The 20,352-nt window shown below is 36.0% G+C and overlaps 1 protein-coding gene across 5 annotated transcripts in view; it reads left to right on the top strand.

The window, feature by feature from the left end:
- PIBF1 (progesterone immunomodulatory binding factor 1) overlaps nt 1-20,352 on the top strand; it is a 214,689-nt gene that overhangs the window by 27,432 nt on the left and 166,905 nt on the right. For all 5 annotated transcript variants that reach the window (XR_015252640.1, XM_086710673.1, XM_086710666.1 and 2 more), the window contains exons 6-9: nt 10,570-10,703; nt 16,673-16,781; nt 17,038-17,219; nt 18,370-18,495. Coding sequence is in view for 4 of the 5 variants with exons in the window: in XM_086710673.1 (XP_086566799.1) it covers nt 10,570-10,703; nt 16,673-16,781; nt 17,038-17,219; nt 18,370-18,495 (551 nt within the window). In the remaining variant the exon portion in view is untranslated. The remainder of the gene's footprint in view (nt 1-10,569; nt 10,704-16,672; nt 16,782-17,037; nt 17,220-18,369; nt 18,496-20,352) is intronic.

Genomic DNA, 20,352 nt, shown 5'->3' with positions numbered 1-20,352 from the left:
AGACTGTTCACAGTTAGCATGTTCACAGATGTTACTAGTGCTCATTGTCCAATGCCAGTTAGTGGACTGAACTTTGTATGAGTAGCTAAGTTCTGGAAGTCACTTGTCTAGTGTAGTAGTCAGAGCCACAAGTGGCTATTTCAATTTAAGTTAATTAAAATTCATTTTCTCAGACTTACTAGTTACAAGTGGTTAGTGAGTACCATAGTGAATGGTACAGACACAGAACATTTTTTTCATTGAAGAAGAGTTCTGTTGGACAGTGCTGTCCTAGAGGTTGGGGTAATCTCAGCCAAGACAAGGAAACAAAAAAGCTTTAAAAGAATAAGACAAATAATAATAATAATAATAATAAAGCATAGGCAAAGTTTAATGTTTAAAGTATGCATTTGGGGAAAAATTGGAATGAAGATGATGAAAAGTTAATACTAGCATTATTTGAAGCTCTTATAAATTAATAGGAAAAAGACAAGCCCAAAGGAACATAGGCAAAGACTATGAATAGGCATTTCACAAAATGCAAATTCAAATAGCCAGATGCTCGAACTAGGTAGCATTGGGGGAAATAAAATTAAAGTATCAGTGAGAACTCAGGTGGGCAAAAATGTAAAAGACCTAATAAATATGTGTACCTTTTTCTAAAGGAAAAAGATAAACATGTTGCTGGTGGAAAAGTGAACTGCTATATGCATTCTTTGGAAAAAATCTAGCAATATCAATTAAAATGGAACGTGAGCATCCTTCAACATAGTAACCTCACTACTGAGACTGGGTCCCACAGGGTGAAGTACTAGTGCAAAAGGATATTTGTATAAGGAGATTTATTGCAGCACTGTTTCTGGCAACAAGCGCTGAAAGGGGAAAGGAGGGACTGGAGACAAAATAAATGCCCATGAATACAATAGCAAGGAAATGGTTACAAAAACCATGGTACAGGCTATACCATAGAATATTGTGCAGGAATTTGTAGAATGAACTGGAGAATATCAGTTAATTTAGGATTTTCACAAGGTAAATTGCTAAATGACTAAACCTGGATACAAAATATTCAACACTTTTTTTTTTAAGCTTTATTTATTGATTTGGTAGAGAGCAAGTGGTGCAGGGGCAGAGAGAGAGAGAGAGAGAGAGAGAGAGAGAACCCCAAGCAGTCTCTGTGCTGTCAATGCAGAGCCGGATGGGGGCAGAGCCTGATGGGGGTGTGGATCAGGACTTGGATCTCCCCAACCATCTGTGAGATTATGACCAGAGGCAAAAATCAAGAGTCTGGTTGGACAGATACTTAACTGAGCCATCCAGGTGCCCCACTTTTTTTTTTTTTTTCTTTTGATCAGGAAACTAATAACCAGCAACGCCTCCTTCCTCTGAGCGTCCACACGAGTATATGAACTCATGGAGAAGTAGATGAAGGAAAATAGAGAAAAACACAAGTTACATGGGATGTAGGGCAAAGAGGAAAGAAAGAGATAAAAAATTATAAAAATAGGGCACCTGGGTAGCTCGGTCAATTAAGTGTCTGACTCTTGATTCTGCTTCGGTCATGATCTCACAGTTGTGGGATTGAGCTGCTCATCGAGCTCCAAGCTAATCACAAAGCCTGCTTGGGATTCTCTCACTCCTGCTCTCTGCCTTTCCACTATTCATGCACACACATCCTCTCTCTCCCTCCCTGGCTCTCTCAACACTAAAATAAACATTAAAAAAATAAAACTATTAGATTTTATATCCTGCGACTTTGCTGAATTTATGGATCAGTTCTAGCAGTTTTTTGGTGGAGTCTTTTGGGTTTCCCACATAGAGTATCGTGTCATCTGCAAAGAGTGGAAGTTTGACTTCTCCTTGTCATCTACAAAGAGTGGAAGTTTTTCTCCTTGCCGACTTGAATGCCTTTTATTTCTTTGTGTTGTCTGATTGCTGAGGCTAGGACTTCCAACACTATGCTGAATAACAGTGGTGAGAGTGGACATCCTTGTCGTGTACCTGGCCTTAGGGGGAAAGCCCTCAGTTTTTCCCCATTGAGGATGATATTAGCAGTGGGTCTTTCATATAGGGCTTTTACGATCTTGAGGTGTGATCCTTCTATCCCTGCTCTCTTGAAGATTTTTGTCAAGAAAGGATGCTGTATTTCATCAAATGCTTTCTCTGCATATTAGAGGATCATGTGGTTCTTATCCTTTCTATTATTAATGTGATGTATCACACTGATTGATTTGCAGATATCGAACAAGCACTGCATCCCAGGAACAAATCCCACTTGATCATGGTAAATAATTCTTTTAATGTACCATTGGATCCAGTTTGCTAGTATTTTGTTGAGAATTTTGCAACCATGTTCACCAGGGAAATTGGTCTGTAGTTCTCCTCTTTAGTGGGGTCTTTGTCTGGTTTTGGAATCAAGTAATGCTGGCCTTATATAATGAGTTTGGAAGTTTTCCTTTCATTTCTGTTTTTTGAAGAGCTTCAAAAGAATAGGTTTTAACTCTTCTTTAAATATTTGGTAGAGTTCCCCTGGAAAGCCATACAGTCTTGGACTCTTGTTTTTTTGGAAGATATTTGATTACTGATTCAACTTCTTTACTGGTTATAGGTCTGGTCAAATTTTCTATTTCTTCCTGTTTCAGTTTTGGTAGTTTATATGTTTCTAGGAATTTGTCCATTTCTTCCATATTGCCTGATTTGTTGGCATATAATTGCTCATAATATTATCTTACTATTGTTTGTATTTCTGTGGTGTTGGTTGTGATTTTTCCTCTTTTATCATGATTTTATTTATTTGAGTCCTTTTTCTTTTTGATGAGTCTAGCTAAGGGTTCATCAATTTTGTTAATTTTTTCAAAGAACTAGCTCCTGTTCTATTGACTTTTTTTAAATTTCAATATCATTGATTTCTGCTCTAATCTTTATTATTTCCCTTCTTCTGCTGGTTTTGGTCTTTATTTGCTGTTCTTTTTCCAGCTCTTTTAGGTGTTAAGGTTAGGTTGTGTATTTGAGATTTGAGACTCCTTCTTTAGGAAGACCTGGATTGCTATATTTTACTTCCCTCTTATACTTCACACTTTTGCTACATCCCAGAGGTTTTGGGCTGTCGTGTTTTCATTTTCATTGGGTTCCATTTACTTTTTAATTTCCTCTTTAATTTCTTGGCTAACCCATTCATTCTTCAGTAGGATGTTCTTTAATCTCCAAGTATTTATGGTCTTTCCAAATTTTTTGTTGTTGATTTTGAGTTTCATAGCATTGTCTGATCTCATAGCAAGGTATGATCTTGATCATTTTGTACTGCGTTCATACTTTTAATGCTTATCTAAATCCCTTGAAAGGCATTGAAAGCCATACTTTCTTAAATTGATATACTTACATTCTTGGAATAATCAGTGAGATTTGAAAGATAATTTAGCAAATTGGTCTCATTTAAAATGTTAGGATTTAAATTTGTTTGATTCAATCATATTTGGGTCAATACCTACTGAAAAAAAACAGTATTTCAAATTTCTTTCAGTAGTTTGCTGAATAAAATGTAAGCTATAAAAATTGCTTCCCAACACAACATATTGTTCAGCAGTGGAGGGTTCTGCTAGATCCATGAGCTAGTTGGGAGTAATAGTAATATAACGTGTCCTACAGTAGTAGGCACATGAAAATTAATGAACCACTAAATGTGTTAGTGTACTCACTCTGTGGAGGCAGCAGTTAAGATTCAGAGAAGCTGACTCGCTAGAAAAGTCCAGTGCAGACAGATTTGAACCCATATCTCTTTATCCCAATCTAACCTCCACCGCACTTGAAGTTACCTTTCGTCATTCCTCTAAATTTTTTAATTTTTCCTTTAGAAAAGCTTAAGCTTTCATGTTTGAATTCACATTTGCTGGCTGAAATAGATATTATTAAAAATTATCATTTATTATCATTTATTAAAAATATCATATATTATCATGTAAAACAAAAAAAATCATTAAATCTTGTTTTCTTTTTAACGCACGGTAGACTTTTAATACTTCAGTTTTGTCTTTTTTAAGACTTTAGAAGGAGTAAAAAAAATGTGTAAATAATATATTTCTTGAGGATCATAGCAACAACAAATAGTAGTCTCTGGCCATAAAACAGACACTTACTTAAAGGTCAGTCTATAGTAGTCAAAGGTTAATTAGGTTTCTTGTTCTTTTCCATATTTAGTTGCTTGGAGTAGATTATAGATAATGTGAAACTTGTGAGAATTCTGAGGAATGAATTCTCATTTTCCCAGAATGGCTAACCATACCATTTCTTCTCATTCATTAAACTGCTTTCCAGTGTAAACGGCTTCATATTTGAACCATTGACCTTAAGGTAAATGTCACCATATCACCTTTCCAATTTCCTTAACTGCCCTATCTCCCCACAGGCAGGAGATCACCTCATTTATTAAAGATTTATTTTGACACATAGGTTACCACTCTCTTCTCAGTTTAAGTGGTGTGAAAGACAAAAGATTTAAATGATGCTTAGAAATTCATTATACCTAAAGTAATTGCCTTTTGGTTTACACAGCAGCTTGACTGTTAAAATGTGCCTATTTAATTGCATCTTTGAATACTTTTTAACTTTTTCTAGAAAACATTTAGATTTGATGTTATTTTGTCAAATGGTCTTTATTATGTATTTAAGAAATGAGTGTAGTAATTGTTTTAAAGGAAGGGAGTCCAAAATTAACTGATTTATGCATATGCCATATTTGAACCCATAAAATTTGCAATTAAAGTGCTTTCAACACCCTAGATTTGAACAGTAAATAATAATATTAACTTCCAACAATGGTTTTATAGTTTGTAGAGAATTGATTCTTCAAAAACCAGAAAGTTGAAATTAAAAGCATGAAGTATGTATGAATTTGAGAACATAGATTCTAGTTCAGCCTCTCCTAGCCCTGGAATCCTGGACACATCTTCTAACCCCTCTAGGCTTTAATATTCTTTTCTTGAAAATAAGATTGTAGTAGATTATCTCCAGGCTATCTTTCATCTCTGAAATTCTGTAAATCTAAAATGCTTAGCTGCTGTGGGACCACCTGGGTGGCTCAGTCAGTTAAACGTCCAATTTCGGTCATGATCTCACAGTTCATGAGTTTGAGCCCCGCATCGGACTCTGTGCTGACAGCCCAGAGCCTGGAGCCTGCTTTGGATTCTGTGTGTGTGTCTCTCTCTGCTTCTCCCCAACTCGTGCTCTCTCTCTCTCTCTCTGTCTCTCAAAAATAAATAAACATTAAAAAAATAATAAAATGCTTGGGGCGCCTAGGTGGCTCAGTCGGTTGAGCGTCCAACTTCGGCTCAGGTCATGATCTCACAGTCTGTGAGTTTGAGCTCCGCGTCGGGCTCTGTGCTGACAGCTCAGAGCCTAGAGCCTGCTTCGGATTCTGTGTCTTCCTCTCTCTCTGCCCCTCCCCCACTCATCCTCTGTCTGTCTCTCTCAAAAATAAATAAACATTAAAATAAAAAATAAAAAAATAATAAAATGCTTAGCTGCTGTTTTTGGAAAGAAAGGGCATCTCATTACAAATTTGAAAGTTCTAATAGTTGATAAATTTGCTAAAACATTACATAATATATAACATTTTCAGTTTCTAATGTCAAACAAACTGTAGAGAGATACATAGAGTAAAAAAAGTGAGTCTCTTCACTACCCACTTTCATCCTGCTCATTCCACTTTGATGTGATTATCACATCTCATGCTTTCCATTCCTGTTTTTCAGGCACCCTTGAAGAACTTCTCCCCAGTTAACATTTTCCTGTTTGAAGCCTCTTATTTCACCTTAAAAAAATTGTTTTAATGTTTACTTATTTTTGAGAGAGAGAGAGAGAGAGAAATAGAGATAGAGTATGAGCAGAGGAGGGACAGAGACAGAGAGGGAGACACAGAATCTGAAGCAGGCTCCAGGCTCTGAGCTGTCAGCACAGAGCCCGATGCGGGGCTCGGACCCACGAACCGTGAGATCATAACCTGAGCTGAAGTCAGACACTCAACTGACTGAGCCGCCCAAGTGCCCCTGTTTCACTTTTTAAATGTGTGTAACCTACATAAAAAAAGTCTTAATTGAATTTTTACAAAATGAATACATCCACCACCCAAATCAAGAATAAAAGCTCCTTTTGTGCTGTCTCAAAATTCCGCATATATGTTGCATATATATTATTGTTTCAGAAGGTGTGTTTTATTTGCAGATTTATGATAGTATTCTGTAATTTCACTTGGAAAACTGATAATGTATTAAATACTTTTAAAGTCATTTTTTTCTACATCTGAAACTATTTTAAATGCTAGTGATACATGGTCCATTTATATTTCAACATTAGTTCCTTTTGCGAACATTTCTAGTATAACTACTATGAAAGGTTACTTGGTGTACAGAGATAAAGCAGGTCTTCAAGGAAACCCACGTCTTAGGTGGGTGTGAGGAAGGATGAGGGTTATAGGAAAGAGAAGAAAACATGCAATTACAATAACATTTATTTTTTTCAGTCTGGAGATAGCCTTCTATTATTTCCTCATATGAATAATATAGAAGAGGAAAAAGATAACATTAATCCTGGCAGTCAAAATCAGTTCCATTTTAGATATGTAGAAACCTGTCAAACAGTTTAAATCTTCTCAGTGACTTGGACTGTTCTTATTTTTCCCATATAACTTTTTTTTCTTTATTATAAAAGGAAATTGAGACACTGTTAACTGGTTTACTGTAACATGGAAATTCTCTCTTAGGGTTTGATGACTGGAAATTTTATGTGTGCCCCTTTATGTTTGAAAATATTGTTTACTTCTTTCGCTTTAGTCACTTCAATGTCCTCTTTTGCTCCTGTCCACAGACATTAATTGCAAACTCTAGTATAATAGGCAGAGTACTAGGTACTAGGATTATGGAAAACCTCCTTAAATTTTTTCTTATGATGTAGAAGGCAAGTATTGGCTGCTCATAGCACATATGATAGGGTTTCTGACAGAAAGAACCAGGTGCTATGGAAAAATATAAGACAAACATCAAACTCAGATTTGGGGCTTGAGTCTTCCCAAATAAGTTGATGTTGAGTTCAAACCAGGGAAGGATGTATAGGGATGATACAAAGTAATCTTCCCTATTCTCTTTAGCCTTCACCTGGAAGTTGTACACAGTCATAGCGTGTAATACCCTTTATTTCTATGAATACTCCCTCAGGTGCCTTCTGCTCTTTGTCCTCTGGCCACCCTTTAAATGTTCATATTCCTCCAGGATTCTGTTTGGTCTTTATGCAGTTTTTAAAGTTGAACTATCAATTTGGCTCGAATCTCTCTGGAAGCCAAAGTAAAATTGAAGTACTATATTAATTTATAGTTAATGATTATATACTATTTTTAGCCACTTTTGTAAGCACTATAGATGTATTACTTGATATAGTCAACACTCTGTGAGGTAGATGAGGACTCTGAACATGAGAGGTAAACCTGCCCAAAGTCTTAACTGCAGGTAATTCGGTTCTAGACATGTGAATTCTGGAGCTTGCCTTCCCAACTGTCATACTATACACTGTTCCACAGCAGCTACATGATTAATAGCATTTAGAAGGATAAAGCATTCTTCAGGGGAACTGAAGTATCTTCTGGGACTTAGGCCTAAAATGATGTATGTGATAATCCGTAGGGGATATGATAGAGTATCTTCAGTTATGATCCTGTCATAAATACTATAGTAACATTCCAGTCTTAGGAGGAGCTTCTCAGTATAAGAACATAATATTATACCAAAACAAAACACACACCATGATAGTTTTTCCATAATGCATTTCTCAGACAGCCCTTGGATAGAAATTTGGGAGCTAACATTTCAAAGTTATGTTTAATAGTTTGAAAAGGACAAAAGCAGAGTATCTTACTCATCTTTGTGTGTACAGAGCCTCATCTAGGAATAGTCATATAGAAATAATTCAGTCAGTATTTGTGGAATGAATGTGGCCACACTTACCTGGTCTGCTACTAAAGAATGACTTGGAACAGGATGCATTAATCATGACAGGTTCTGGGGGTGGAGTTGACAGTCGCTGGCAAGATCTGATAAGTTCAAAGGGCAGAAATAAGGAGGAACTCTGTCTCTGTGTTTTGTTTTTCCTCTCATTTCCATATTCATTTATTTCCTAATTTATTCAAAAGCGTTCATTTGATTTTTCCTGTATACTAAAAGCCTTGTAAAGTGATGGCGATCCAGTGGTGAATAAGACAAAGCCCTGCCCTTAAGACATTTACACTCTGGTGAGGTACATAGAAAACTAATCTGATGCTACAGTGCAGTTGGTGCTCTGGAGGTGGCAAATAAAAGTTCAGATAATATGCAGCTATTTAGGCAGTGAGAACAGGTTAGAGGAAGCATGCCATGTTACAAACTTCAGCTCTTCATTAGGGTTAGAGGGTGATAGGTGAATATGAGAAATGATGAGATAGGAGGTTTGTGGTAAGCCAGGCTAGGTTGTGGTTTTTGACAATTGTTCCCTTCTAATAACCGCTCTCCTATAGCGTTCTTAGGAACGCTTCAGTAACTATTTTCTCTTCAGTAACTATTTTTCATTGTAGATACTGGATCTTCAGGTGTCTCTTCATCTCTAAGTTGTGAGCTCCTCAAGAACAGCAGCTGTGTTTTATTTGTTTCTGGGTCTTTAGTGTCTAATGGTTACTCAAACAAAAAACAGCCATTTAACATTGGTAGTCATTTTATGTGTTATTCTAGCAACCAAAGCAGTTGCCCTATTTTTTTCTATGAAAACTAGAGCTCAAGTTTTAAATAAACAAACTTACAACCTACTCTGTCAGTTTAAGATAATTTGTCTTCAAGTAGGGGAAATAAATACTACACAGAAGAATTGAAAAAAAATTTTTTTTAATTTTATTTTAATGTTTATTTATTTTTGAGAGACAGAGCATGAACGGGGGAGGGGCAGAGTGAGAGGGAGACTGAATCTGAAGCAGGCTCCATGCTCTGAGCTATCTGCACAGAGCCTGATGCAGGGCTCGAACTCACAAGCTGTGAGATCATGACCTGAGCTGAAGTGGGATGCTCAACTGACTGAGCCACCCAGGTGCCCCTGAAATTTTTTTTGTAATTGCAAGGACATTCACAGCATAACAGAAGAATTCATTAAAGAATTTGGTCAATTAAAGCGGGAGGCATCACAATCCAGACTTTAGCCTCTACTACAAAGCTGTAATCATCAAGACAGCATGGTATTGGCACAAAAACAGACACATAGACCAATGGAATAGAATAGAAACCCCAGAATTAGACCCACAAAAGTATGGCCAACTCATCTTTGACAAAGCAGGAAAGAATATCCAATGGAAAAAAGACAGTCTCTTTAACAAATGGTGCTGGGAGAACTGGACAGCAACATGCAGAAGAATGAAACTAGAGCACTTTCTTACACCATTCACAAAAATCAGCTCAAAATGGATAAAGGACCTGAATGTGAGACAGGAAACCATCAAAACCCTAGAGGAGAAAGCAGGAAAAATAAACCCCTCTGACCTCAGCCGCAGCAATTTCTTACTTGACACATCCGCAAAGGCAAGGGAATTAAAAGCAAAAATGAACTATTGGGACCTCATGAAGATAAAAAGCTTCTGCACTGCAAAGGAAACAATCAACAACACTAAAAGGCAACCAACAGAATGGGAAAAGATATTTGCAAATGACATATCAGACAAAAGGCTAGTATCCAAAATCTATAAAGAGCTCACCAAACTCCACACCCAAAAAACAAATAATCCAGTGAAGAAATGAGCAGAAAACATGAATAGACACTTCTCTAAAGAAGACATCTGGAAGGCCAAAAGGCACATGAAAAGATGCTCAGTGTTGCTCCTCATCAGGGAAATACAAATCAAAACCACACTCAGATATCACCTCATGCCAGAGTGGCTAAAATGAACACATCAGGAGACTATGGATGCTGGCAAGCATGTGGAGAAACGGGAACCCTCTTGCACTGTTGGTGGGAATGCAAACTGGTGCAACCGCTCTGGAAAACAGTGTGGAGGTTCCTCAAAAAATTAAAAATAGATCTACCTTATGACCCAGCAATAACACTGCTAGGAATTTACCCAAGGGATACAGGAGTGCTGATGCATAGGGGCACCTGTACCCCAATGTAATACTACATGCCAATGAGAAAGAATGAAATATGGCCTTTTGTAGCAACGTGGATGGAACTGGGGAGTGTTAGGCTAAGTGAAATAAGTCATACAGAGAAAGAGAGATACCGTATGTTTTCACTCTTACGTGGATCCTGAGAAACTTAACAGAAGACCATGGGGGAGGGAAAGGAAAATTTTAAAAAAGAGGTTAGAGAGGGAGGGAGCCAAAACATAAGAGACTCTTAAAAACTGAGAACAAACTGAGGGTTGATGGGGGGTGGGAGGGAGGGGAGGATGGGTGATGGGTATTGAGGAGGGCATCTGTTGGGATGAGCTCTGGGTGTTGTATAGAAACCAATTTGACAATAAATTTCATATTAAAAAAAAAGAATTTGGTCAACTATGTTTAGCTTGAAATGTTTTATTATTGTTTTGATTTACAGACTTATGAGGAAGATCGAAGAAATTATTCTGAACTTCAAATTAGATGTCAACGTTTGGCCTTAGAATTAGCTGACACAAAACAGTTAATTCAGCAAGGGGACTACCGTCAAGAAAACTATGGTAAAGTCAAAAAGTAAGTAGTTAAGATGGCTACAGTAGTTCTTTTGTGTGTGTGTGTGTGTGTGTGTGTGTGTGTGTGTGTGTATGCATCAAAGTCACCTGAATTGTTACCATCAACATTGTTAATTCCACTTTGTACCTTACTCTTTTTCTGGGTCCCTAGTTTTGAATTTTCCAGAATGTCATAGTTGGAATCATACAATATGGGGCCTTTTAAGACTGACTTCTTTCACTCAGTGATATACATTTAAGTTTCCTCTAGGTCTTTTCATGGCTTGATAGCTCATTTCTTTTTGGTGAGTGATATTTCATTGTCTGGATGTACCACAGTTTATACATCCATTCACCTACTAAAGGACGTCTAGGTTAGTTTCAAGTTTTGTCAGTTATATCTAAGTCTGCTGTAAACATCCACATCAGGTTTTTGTATGGACATAAGTTTTCAACTCCTTTGGGTAAATACCAAGTGGCACAATTGTATGGTAAGTATTTTTAGTTTCGGGGCACCTGGGTGGCTCAGTTGGTTGAGTGTCCGACTTCAGCTCAGGTCATGATCTCATGGTTCGTGGACTCAAGCCATGGGTCAGGCTCTGTGCTGACAGCTCAGAGCCTGGAGCCTGCTTCAGCTTCTGTGTCTCCCTCTCTGTCCCTCCCCCACTTGCACTCTGTCTCCCTCTCCCTCTCTTTCAAAAATAAGCATTAAAAAAAAAAAAAAGTATTTTTAGTTTTGTAAGAAACCACTAAACTTTTTGTCCCAAAGTGGCTCTACCATTTTGCATTCCACCAGAGGTGAATGAGAGTTCCTGTTGTTCTATGTCTTTGCCAGTATTTGGCATTCTGGATTTCGACCATTCTAATAGGTATTTAGGGGTGTCTCACTATTGTTTTATTTTGCGTTTTTCTGATGACATTTGTTGTGGAACATCGTTTCATGTGCTTATTTGCAATCTGTATCTTCTTTGATAAGGTGTCTATTAAGGTTTTGGCCCATTTTCTAATTGGGTTTGTTTTCTCACTGTTGAGTTCTAAGAGTTCTTTGTATATTTTGGATAACAGTACTCATCAGGTATGCCTTTAGCAAATATTTTCTCTCATTCTATGGCTTGTCTTTTCATTGTCTTGACATATACCTTATTCTGCATTGCACAAAAAGTATGTGGTTTTGGCAGTTTGTTGGATTTAGATTGTATTTTTATATCCACTTTTATTTTATTTGGAAGTTGCTGCTGTCTTTTAAAATGTAATGTCTTAGAAGATAGAGACCCAGTGAAGTCCCATGTGTGTAAATATTTTTGAAATCTCACTTGATGATGATTTTTGTTTATGGAACCAATTTAAATACGTCAGTTTTATCTGAAGTTTTTTTAACTATTCCTTTCTGACAAAGGACATATATACCTTCAAAAGATAAAACTTTTCTTGAGAATATTTGCCAGTGCTACTAAGTAGCTATAGCAGAGAATTTTCCTTTTACTGGAATATACTTTTCTGTTGTTTGTACATTAATGAGCCACTACTTAGCTATATGTCCCTAGGTACATCTGTTATCATTCTAAACCAAAGTTTTGTCATCCATGAGATGGTGTTGATACTAGTAACTGTACCATAAAAGCAAGATCAAGTAAAGGAATATTTATGCAAATATTTATAGATAGAGACATATATTCTAATTGTTCACTGCTGTCTGTACCTGCACCCAAAATGATTCTTGAAATACAGTAGTCACTTAATATTTATTAAACAAATGGACACTTTAAAAATTACATAGCAACATAAATAAATTTCAAAGATCAGATTGGTATTCCTACTTCCAGCATGACTGACATGCTGCGTGTATTATTATGTATGGATAAATGTTAAAATATGGTAATTATTGGAGCTTGAAATCAGTGGCTCTTGAATAAAGCTGGATTTTGAAAGAATCATTTCAAAAGTAAGTAGATTGTGATGGTAAGATAATACTTTGATTTGGTGTTTTGATGTACTCTCTGCCACTATAAAACTGTAGCAGTAATAGATAAAACATGAAAAGAGAAAACTAAAAAGCCAAGTCATCAGAATAATCAGAGTGGCCATGAATTTGAAGGATAAATGAACAAAGATGAGTCATGGTAATTATTGGTAATTGTTGAAGCCAGGTGATGAGAGCAAGGGAGTTCATTATATCATATCTATTTATATATATGTTTTACTTTCTGTAATAAAAACCTAGGAAGGAAAAACATAGCCCTCATCAAAAATATGATAAACATCTTTATGTGCTAGAAATGGAACCGAAAAACAAACAAGCAAGAGGGGCTCAAACTGTGAACTCTTCAGTTCGTTCAATAGGGTGAAGAGATTAAAGAAATGTTCTGATTACAAAAATATAAGAAAAACGGGGCGGGGGGGGGGAATCACTCTTATGTCCCTGATAAATTCTTACACATGTGCAAAAGGAAACTGGCATGTGGATGTTAATTATAATTAGATTAAAAGAATTCAGATACTTTTCAGTAGCAGAATGGGAAATCAGTTATGATTTATTTCTATAATGTAATTCAATGTAGCAGTTAAAATCATTAAACTAGATCTGGGTGTATCTATATGGACAAGTCAAATGGAATACTATATTTTAAAAAGTGTATCCATCTTTTTTTTTTAATTTTTAAGTTAAAAAAAAATTTTAAGTTTATTTATTTGGGGGGGGTGGGAGGGGGGGGGAGAGAGAGAGAGAGAGAGAGAGAGAGAGAGAGAGAGAGAGAGTCCCAAGCAGACTCCACGCTGTCAGTGCAGAGCCCAATGTGATGCTCAAACTCACAAACCATGAGGTTGTGATCCAAGCCCAAACCAAGAGTCTGATGTCTAACTGATTGAGCCACCCAGGCGCCCTAAATTTTTTTATTTTAAAAAGATGTGTCCACCTTTTTTTTTAAAGCAATTTCTTACTTTCTGGCATAACATAATTTTCTCAGGTTTATTTTCTAATTTCATTGCCTCAGACCTTCCTCTATGAGTCCTGGTTCCTTTTAGTGAGAAATACTATTTAGAAATTAAGATTTGGGTGCTGGTCATTGATACATTGGTCATTGTTTCTAAGCCCTTTCAGTAAAGAGGTGATTAGAGAGGGAGTTGGGAGGATGGCTTAACACTGTACAGATAAAATCATACCAATACCTCTAATTCCAATTCAGTACCATAGTAGCTAATTGAAGGGGCTTCAACTGTCCAAATATGGTACAACTTGAGTATCAAAATGAATATTAACAGTAATGAATTATAATTTGTTGACTAGAATAAGAATCCTGAGTGCATGCTAATAATAAATAAGAGTTTTTACAGTGGAATGCCAACCAATAAATATATATGCATATTATAATTACCGTTTTGTAACCTCATAATACTATTTGATTCAGAATCATCAGGGGAAGCTAAAACCATTGGGTAAAAGTATATTCAGGAGCAAAATATATATTCTCAAAGTATGTTTCCCACGGATTACTTACTAATCGCAGAGGGCAAAAAAGTACTTTTATATTTGAGTACTTTGGCAGATACCACTTTAAACAGGTGACTAAGGTTATTTTCACCAATCATAGGACATAATGACATCATGGCTGCTTTGTGTACTAAGGCTTTATGTACTCTTTATGTGCTTCTCTGTGTACTAAGGCTTTATGTACTCTATGTGACATACTGAGGACACATTATCACAGGTGTAGTGTTTCAGCCCTAAATGCTTAACCTGAATCTAATTACAGGGAAATATCAGACAAATGAAAATTGAGTGACATAAAACAACTGGCCAAATAGACTTTCTCTGTCTTTTACAACGTTGACTAAGGAACTGCTCAGGGTTAAAGGATACCAAAGATACATGACATCCAAATGCAATGTATGATAATCCATTGGATCCTATACAGGGAAAATGCCAATTGGGACAATTGACAAAATTGGAAAATGGATTATATATTAGATATTGTATTAGGGCTAATTATACTGGGATTATATCAAAGAATTTTTTTAATCTTAGAAAATCCACACCAAATTATTCAGGGATAAAGGGATTTAATGTCTGCATATACCTCTTAAATAGTTAAGGGGAAAAATTGCACACGTGTCTGCGTGTCTGCGTGTATAGTGATGTATATGTGTATATGCATGTATCTATATTCATTCACATATATGAACAATAGGGAGAGAATAAATATGACAAAGTAATACTCAGTAAATATTACAAAGTAAATATGACAAAATGTTAACATTTGGTGAGTAAGAGTTTTTTGTTTTTTTGTTTTTTAAGTTTATTTATTTATTTTGAAAGAGAGCAAGCAGGGGAGGGACAGAGAGAGGAGGAGAGAGAATCCCAAGCAGGCTCTGCAGTGTCAGAGCCCAACACAGGGCACTGTGGAGCCCAACACAGGACTCAAACTCACAAACCCTTGAGATCGTGACCTGAGCTGAAATCAAGAGCCCAATGCTTAATAGACTGAGCCACCCAAGCACCCTGAGTAAAAGTATTAAAAAAACAATATGGAGACACTAAATTTATCGTTGTGTCTAGGGGATGATAAAGGAACAGTGAGGAATATGTAGGACTTTAAGTTTACCATAGTGTCTTATCTTTTCAAAAAGCAAAATAAAACTTTAATGCAAATGGAGACCAATGTTAACTATTTTCAACTGTGGATAGTGAGGTCATGGATGTTTTGCTATATCGTGTTTTGTACTCATTTTTTACACTGAAAAATGATAGCAAAGGAAGCATGATCATTACCATGTGAGAATACAAACATTTGCTGTAAACGCACAAAACACTTAACGTATACCAAAATATTGATACTATCAGTCATCTTTAGTGAGTTTATGGATGATTGTTATTTTATAACTTGTGCTTTGCTCACTTTTCTTCAATAAACATGACTTTGTTAACCAAAAGAACAGTATCTTTCTAAACCAGTTTTGAAAATCTAATGAAAAACAAAAAACAATTCTTAACATCCATCTGCATGGAAATACCAGGTGGGTAGATGAAATCTGTGAAGTACAAAGGAACTGATTCTGACTAGAGAAGATAAATTGAGTTAGGAAGTCTTTATTTCTGCTTACTTTTTAAGATGCCTGTTGTAGGTTTGTTCTAATTCTTCGTTTCACTGTTTGGGGTCAAGAGCTTGTCTGCAAATGGAAATTAGAATCTCTGGGCAATCTTAAACAATTTGTGAATGAAATAGTCACAAGAATCCCTCCTTTTGTATCTGCTATGCAATCTGAGTGATGAATTAGGGGCTTTTTGATGCTAACTGAACTGAAAGCCTAGAGCCACATATAAATTATTTAAAAGTTTGGCTTCAAGATAAGATTAATGATGATTAGTGAAAAGATACCACGGTGTACCTTAGAAGGTATTCTTATGTATTTTGCTGGGTAGTATAGTTTACATATTTATTTTTTAAAGATAACAAATTTACATTTATATATATGAACAGTCTTAAAACCTTGCTTTGAAAAGCAGACACTTTATTGTTCACAAAATGACACTAAAGCCCCACTGCTGGTATTTCTCTTTGGTTTCCTGAAGCATAAATCAGTCCCTTTTTTTTGTTGGTTTTTTTGTTGTTGTTTTTGGGTTTTGGGGTTTTTTTGTTTTTTTTTTTCTTTTTTTTTTTTTGAGAGAGAGAGAGCACGCACAAGTGAGGGAGGGGCAGAGAGAGACAGAGAGAGAGAGAGAAAGAAGCAGGGCTTACCTGAAGTGGGGCTCGTGCTCACCCAAAGTAGAGCTTGTGTTCACCCGAAGCAGGGCACAAGCACACCCAATGAGGGGTTCGACTCAGGAATCATGATGTGAGATCATGACATGAGCCCAAGTCAGATGCTTAACAACTGAGCCACCACGCAGTGCCCCCAGCCCATTTTAAATGTTGATTATAAAATTGGATATAAAATGTACCTATGTATTTGAATTTTATTTTAGTAAAAATAAATAAGTGTATTTGAATTTTATAGTGAGCGCGATGCCCTTGAACAGGAAATAATTGAGTTAAGGAGAAAACATGAAATACTTGAAGCCTCTCACATAACTCAAGCTAAAGAAAGAAATGAATTATCAAAAGAGGTAAGCTCGTAGAGTCATGTGTATTTTATCATACGGTGATTGTGGGCACAGCCCAGGGCAGAATTGTGGGAGGGACATTTTTCCTTTTTGATGTAGTTAACAGAAAAAGGGACTTCAGTAGCTCTGTTTGAATGGGAAATTGCAAAGTAAAAATTAGCTTTTTATGTGAAAGCATAAGTGAAAGAAAATATTACAGTAAACCCTGAAAAGTAAGACGAAGTTGCTCTGGACACTGTCTGTCTCTGCACATATGTAGGTAACCACCTTACAACAAACTGTTACTTTACTGCAAAAGGATAAAGAGTATCTCAGTCGCCAAAACATGGAGCTTAGTGTTCGCTGTGCCCATGAAGAGGATCGCCTTGAAAGACTTCAGGCTCAACTTGAAGAAACCAAAAAGGCTAGAGAAGAGATGTATGAAAAATATGTAACATCCAGGCAAGATTTACATTATTTTTCACATAAATAGATACAAATTAGCACCATTTTCTCTGAGGGAACTCTTAGCTTTGGGGAAGAATATTGATTTTTTTTTTTTAATTATATTGGACTATATTAAAATAACAGTTCATTTTGTTTCCTTTTAATATATTCTTATTCTAGTTGACTTTTTCTTAAGACATAGTTTTATTTTTTTCCCAATAGTGAAAAGACTACTTCTTTTGGGTCGGTGTATATATGCTATAATTCTTTTTTTGTTGTTGTTATGACATAACCTTTTTGTCTACAACTAAGATCTCTATGTAAGTGTTTTTTGAAAGAAAAGATGTAAGTATCTTTGTGAAAGGATCTTTTGAAAACAGTCTAATTGTGCAGAGCCTAAGCTGACCTTCTGACTATGTGAAACCTAAGAAGAATGAAGGGACGGCATCGCATACACGCTCTGGAATCAGACTCCTGCATTTTGATCCTGTCTTCTCTCTTCAACTAGATGTATAAGCTATTAGAGTTATAGTATATATATAGTATATATAGTACATATACATGTATGTATGTGTATGTATGTGTGTGTGTATATATATATATGTATATAGTTATAGTCCTTATAATCCTTGAGATACTTATTTTTATCAGCACATCCAAAACTAAAACAAATTTAAAATTTAATCCTTTAAAACTTCACACATTCATAACTTTTTCCCTAGTCTGTGGAATTTTTCATGTGTTTGTGCTCCTGCTAATGGCCTAGGTAATGCTTTGACTTTGCTCAGAAATCACAGTGGTTGTGGTTGTTGTGCTTTAGAAGGAAAGGTTTTACAGTCAATTAGAGTCATTTTCGTTTTGTTTTTAATTTTGTCTCTCAACATGTACAACATCAGATTATTTTTAAATCGAGGGCATTCCATATACATCAGTTTTCAGGTCTTTAGCCATATGCATTAAAAACTATTAATATGATATTTTTAAGGATGAGCACATTTTATATAGTAATTAAGCCTTTGAGGCAATATATCTAACAACTATGTTTTTCAGATAACATTGTATATAGAACTTACTTGACATAAGATAATAAATCTAACACGAAGCGTAAAAGTACGTTTCTTTTACAGAAACAAAATTCATGGATATTATCTTTGACTCCTTGCAGAGACCATTATAAAACAGAATATGAAAATAAACTACATGATGAACTGGAACAAATCAGATTGAAAACTAATCAAGAAATTGATCAACTTCGAAGTGCCTCTCGGGAAATGTATGAACGGGAAAACAGGTATAAAAGAAGTAGGAAATTATTTCTCTTTGAAGCTTATTAAACTATTTCTATGACATCAAATCTAAATAAAATGGAACATTAAAGTTCTAAGGTCTTTGGTAACTACCTCAGAAGAGGGTTTATCGGACCTTAAGTTAAGCCTCTTTACTCAGGTATTCCCATTATCTCTTCATTACCTTGGGAACTTGTCTTTTTGCCTTTAAGGGTTCATATTGAGGACAGAGATGAAAAGGGAATAAGAGATGCCAGTAGTTCTTCCCATAACATGCCAATGATTTCTGCAAGAAATTTTTTAAAACTGGAATAATAATATGAAATATTACATATGCCTCATTATCTGCTGGCCCTGACAGATATATTAAATAATCTTGAAGATGAATAATTTTTATTCATTTTAATCACTTTTAGATTAGTATATATACGGTTCCCTTAGTCAGTGATTGGCAGTATTAGGGTGAAATAAATGCTACTTATTTCAACAGTAGTTTTTTTTTTTTTTCACCATCATTATACTTCATTATACTATCACTATACTATACTATATTATACTATGATTATACTTCATATGGCTTTTGAAAGTTTATATTTTAGTGGGAAAATTGTTTTGAAATTGACTTGTCTCATACTAGTTTATCAGCACTGATTTGAGTGTATGATATTTTGAAGTTTGCCAACAAGCAAGACTTTAAATCAGACTTAATTCTATAATTATCACTGTAACATGTTGTTCTACTAGGAGTATAGTAGCAAAAACTTTGAGGGTTCCTCCCCTCAATTCCAGGCAAAAAAAGCTGGAATTTTACCTACTCTGTTAATGTAGTTGGCCTCTACTAGGGAAAAATCTGTAAGAACTACATGTGCAGAATTAGCCTTTGGGTAGAAAACCAGCAAAGATAACTTTTTAAATTGCTGTTAAATTGTTATTTTAATAAAACAGATTGAGAGAGATTTTTTTTTTTTTTATATATGAAATTTATTGTCAAATTGGTTTCCATACAACACCCAGTGCTCATCCCAAAAGGTGCCCTCCTCAGTACCCATCACCCACCCTCTCCTCCCTCCCACCCCCCATCAACCCTTAGTTTGTTCTCAGTTCTCAACAGTCTCTTATGCTTTGGCTCTCTCCCACTCTAACCTCTTTTTTTTTTTTTTTTTGTTCCCCTCCCCCATGGGTTTCTCTTAAGTTTCTCAGGATCCACATAAGAGTGAAACCATATGGTATCTGTCTTTCTCTGTATGGCTTATTTCACTTAGCATCACACTCTCCAGTTCCATCCACGTTGCTACAAAAGGCCATATTTCATTTTTTCTCATTGCCACGTAGTACTCCATTGTGTATATAAACCACAATTTCTTTATCCATTCATCAGTTGATGGACATTTAGGCTCTTTCCATAATTTGGCTATTGTTGAGAGTGCTGCTATGAACATTGGGGTACAAGTGCCCCTATGCATCAGTACTCCTGTGTCCCTTGGATAAATTCCTAGCAGTGCTATTGCTGGGTCATAGGGTAGGTCTATTTTTAATTTTCTGAGGAACCTCCACACTGCTTTCCAGAGCAGCTGCACCAATTTGCATTCCCACCAACAGTGCAAGAGGGTTCCCGTTTCTCCACATCCTCTCCAGCATCTATAGTCTCCTGATTTGTTCATTTTGGCCACTCTGACTGGCGTGAGGTGATATCTGAGTGTGGTTTTGATTTGTATTTCCCTGATAAGGAGCGACGCTGAACATCTTTTCATGTGCCTGTTGGCCATCCGGATGTCTTCTTTAGAGAAGTGTCTATTCATGTTTTCTGCCCATTTCTTCACTGGGTTATTTGCTTTTCGGGTGTGGAGTTTGGTGAGCTCTTT

This window comes from Puma concolor, chromosome A1 (assembly GCF_028749965.1).
Source record: "Puma concolor isolate L17-30 chromosome A1, mPumCon1.1.hap2, whole genome shotgun sequence".
Lineage (NCBI taxonomy): Eukaryota > Metazoa > Chordata > Mammalia > Carnivora > Felidae > Puma > Puma concolor.
The sequence above is the reverse complement of the archived record's forward strand: the minus strand, read 5'-3'. Positions and strand labels throughout refer to the sequence as shown.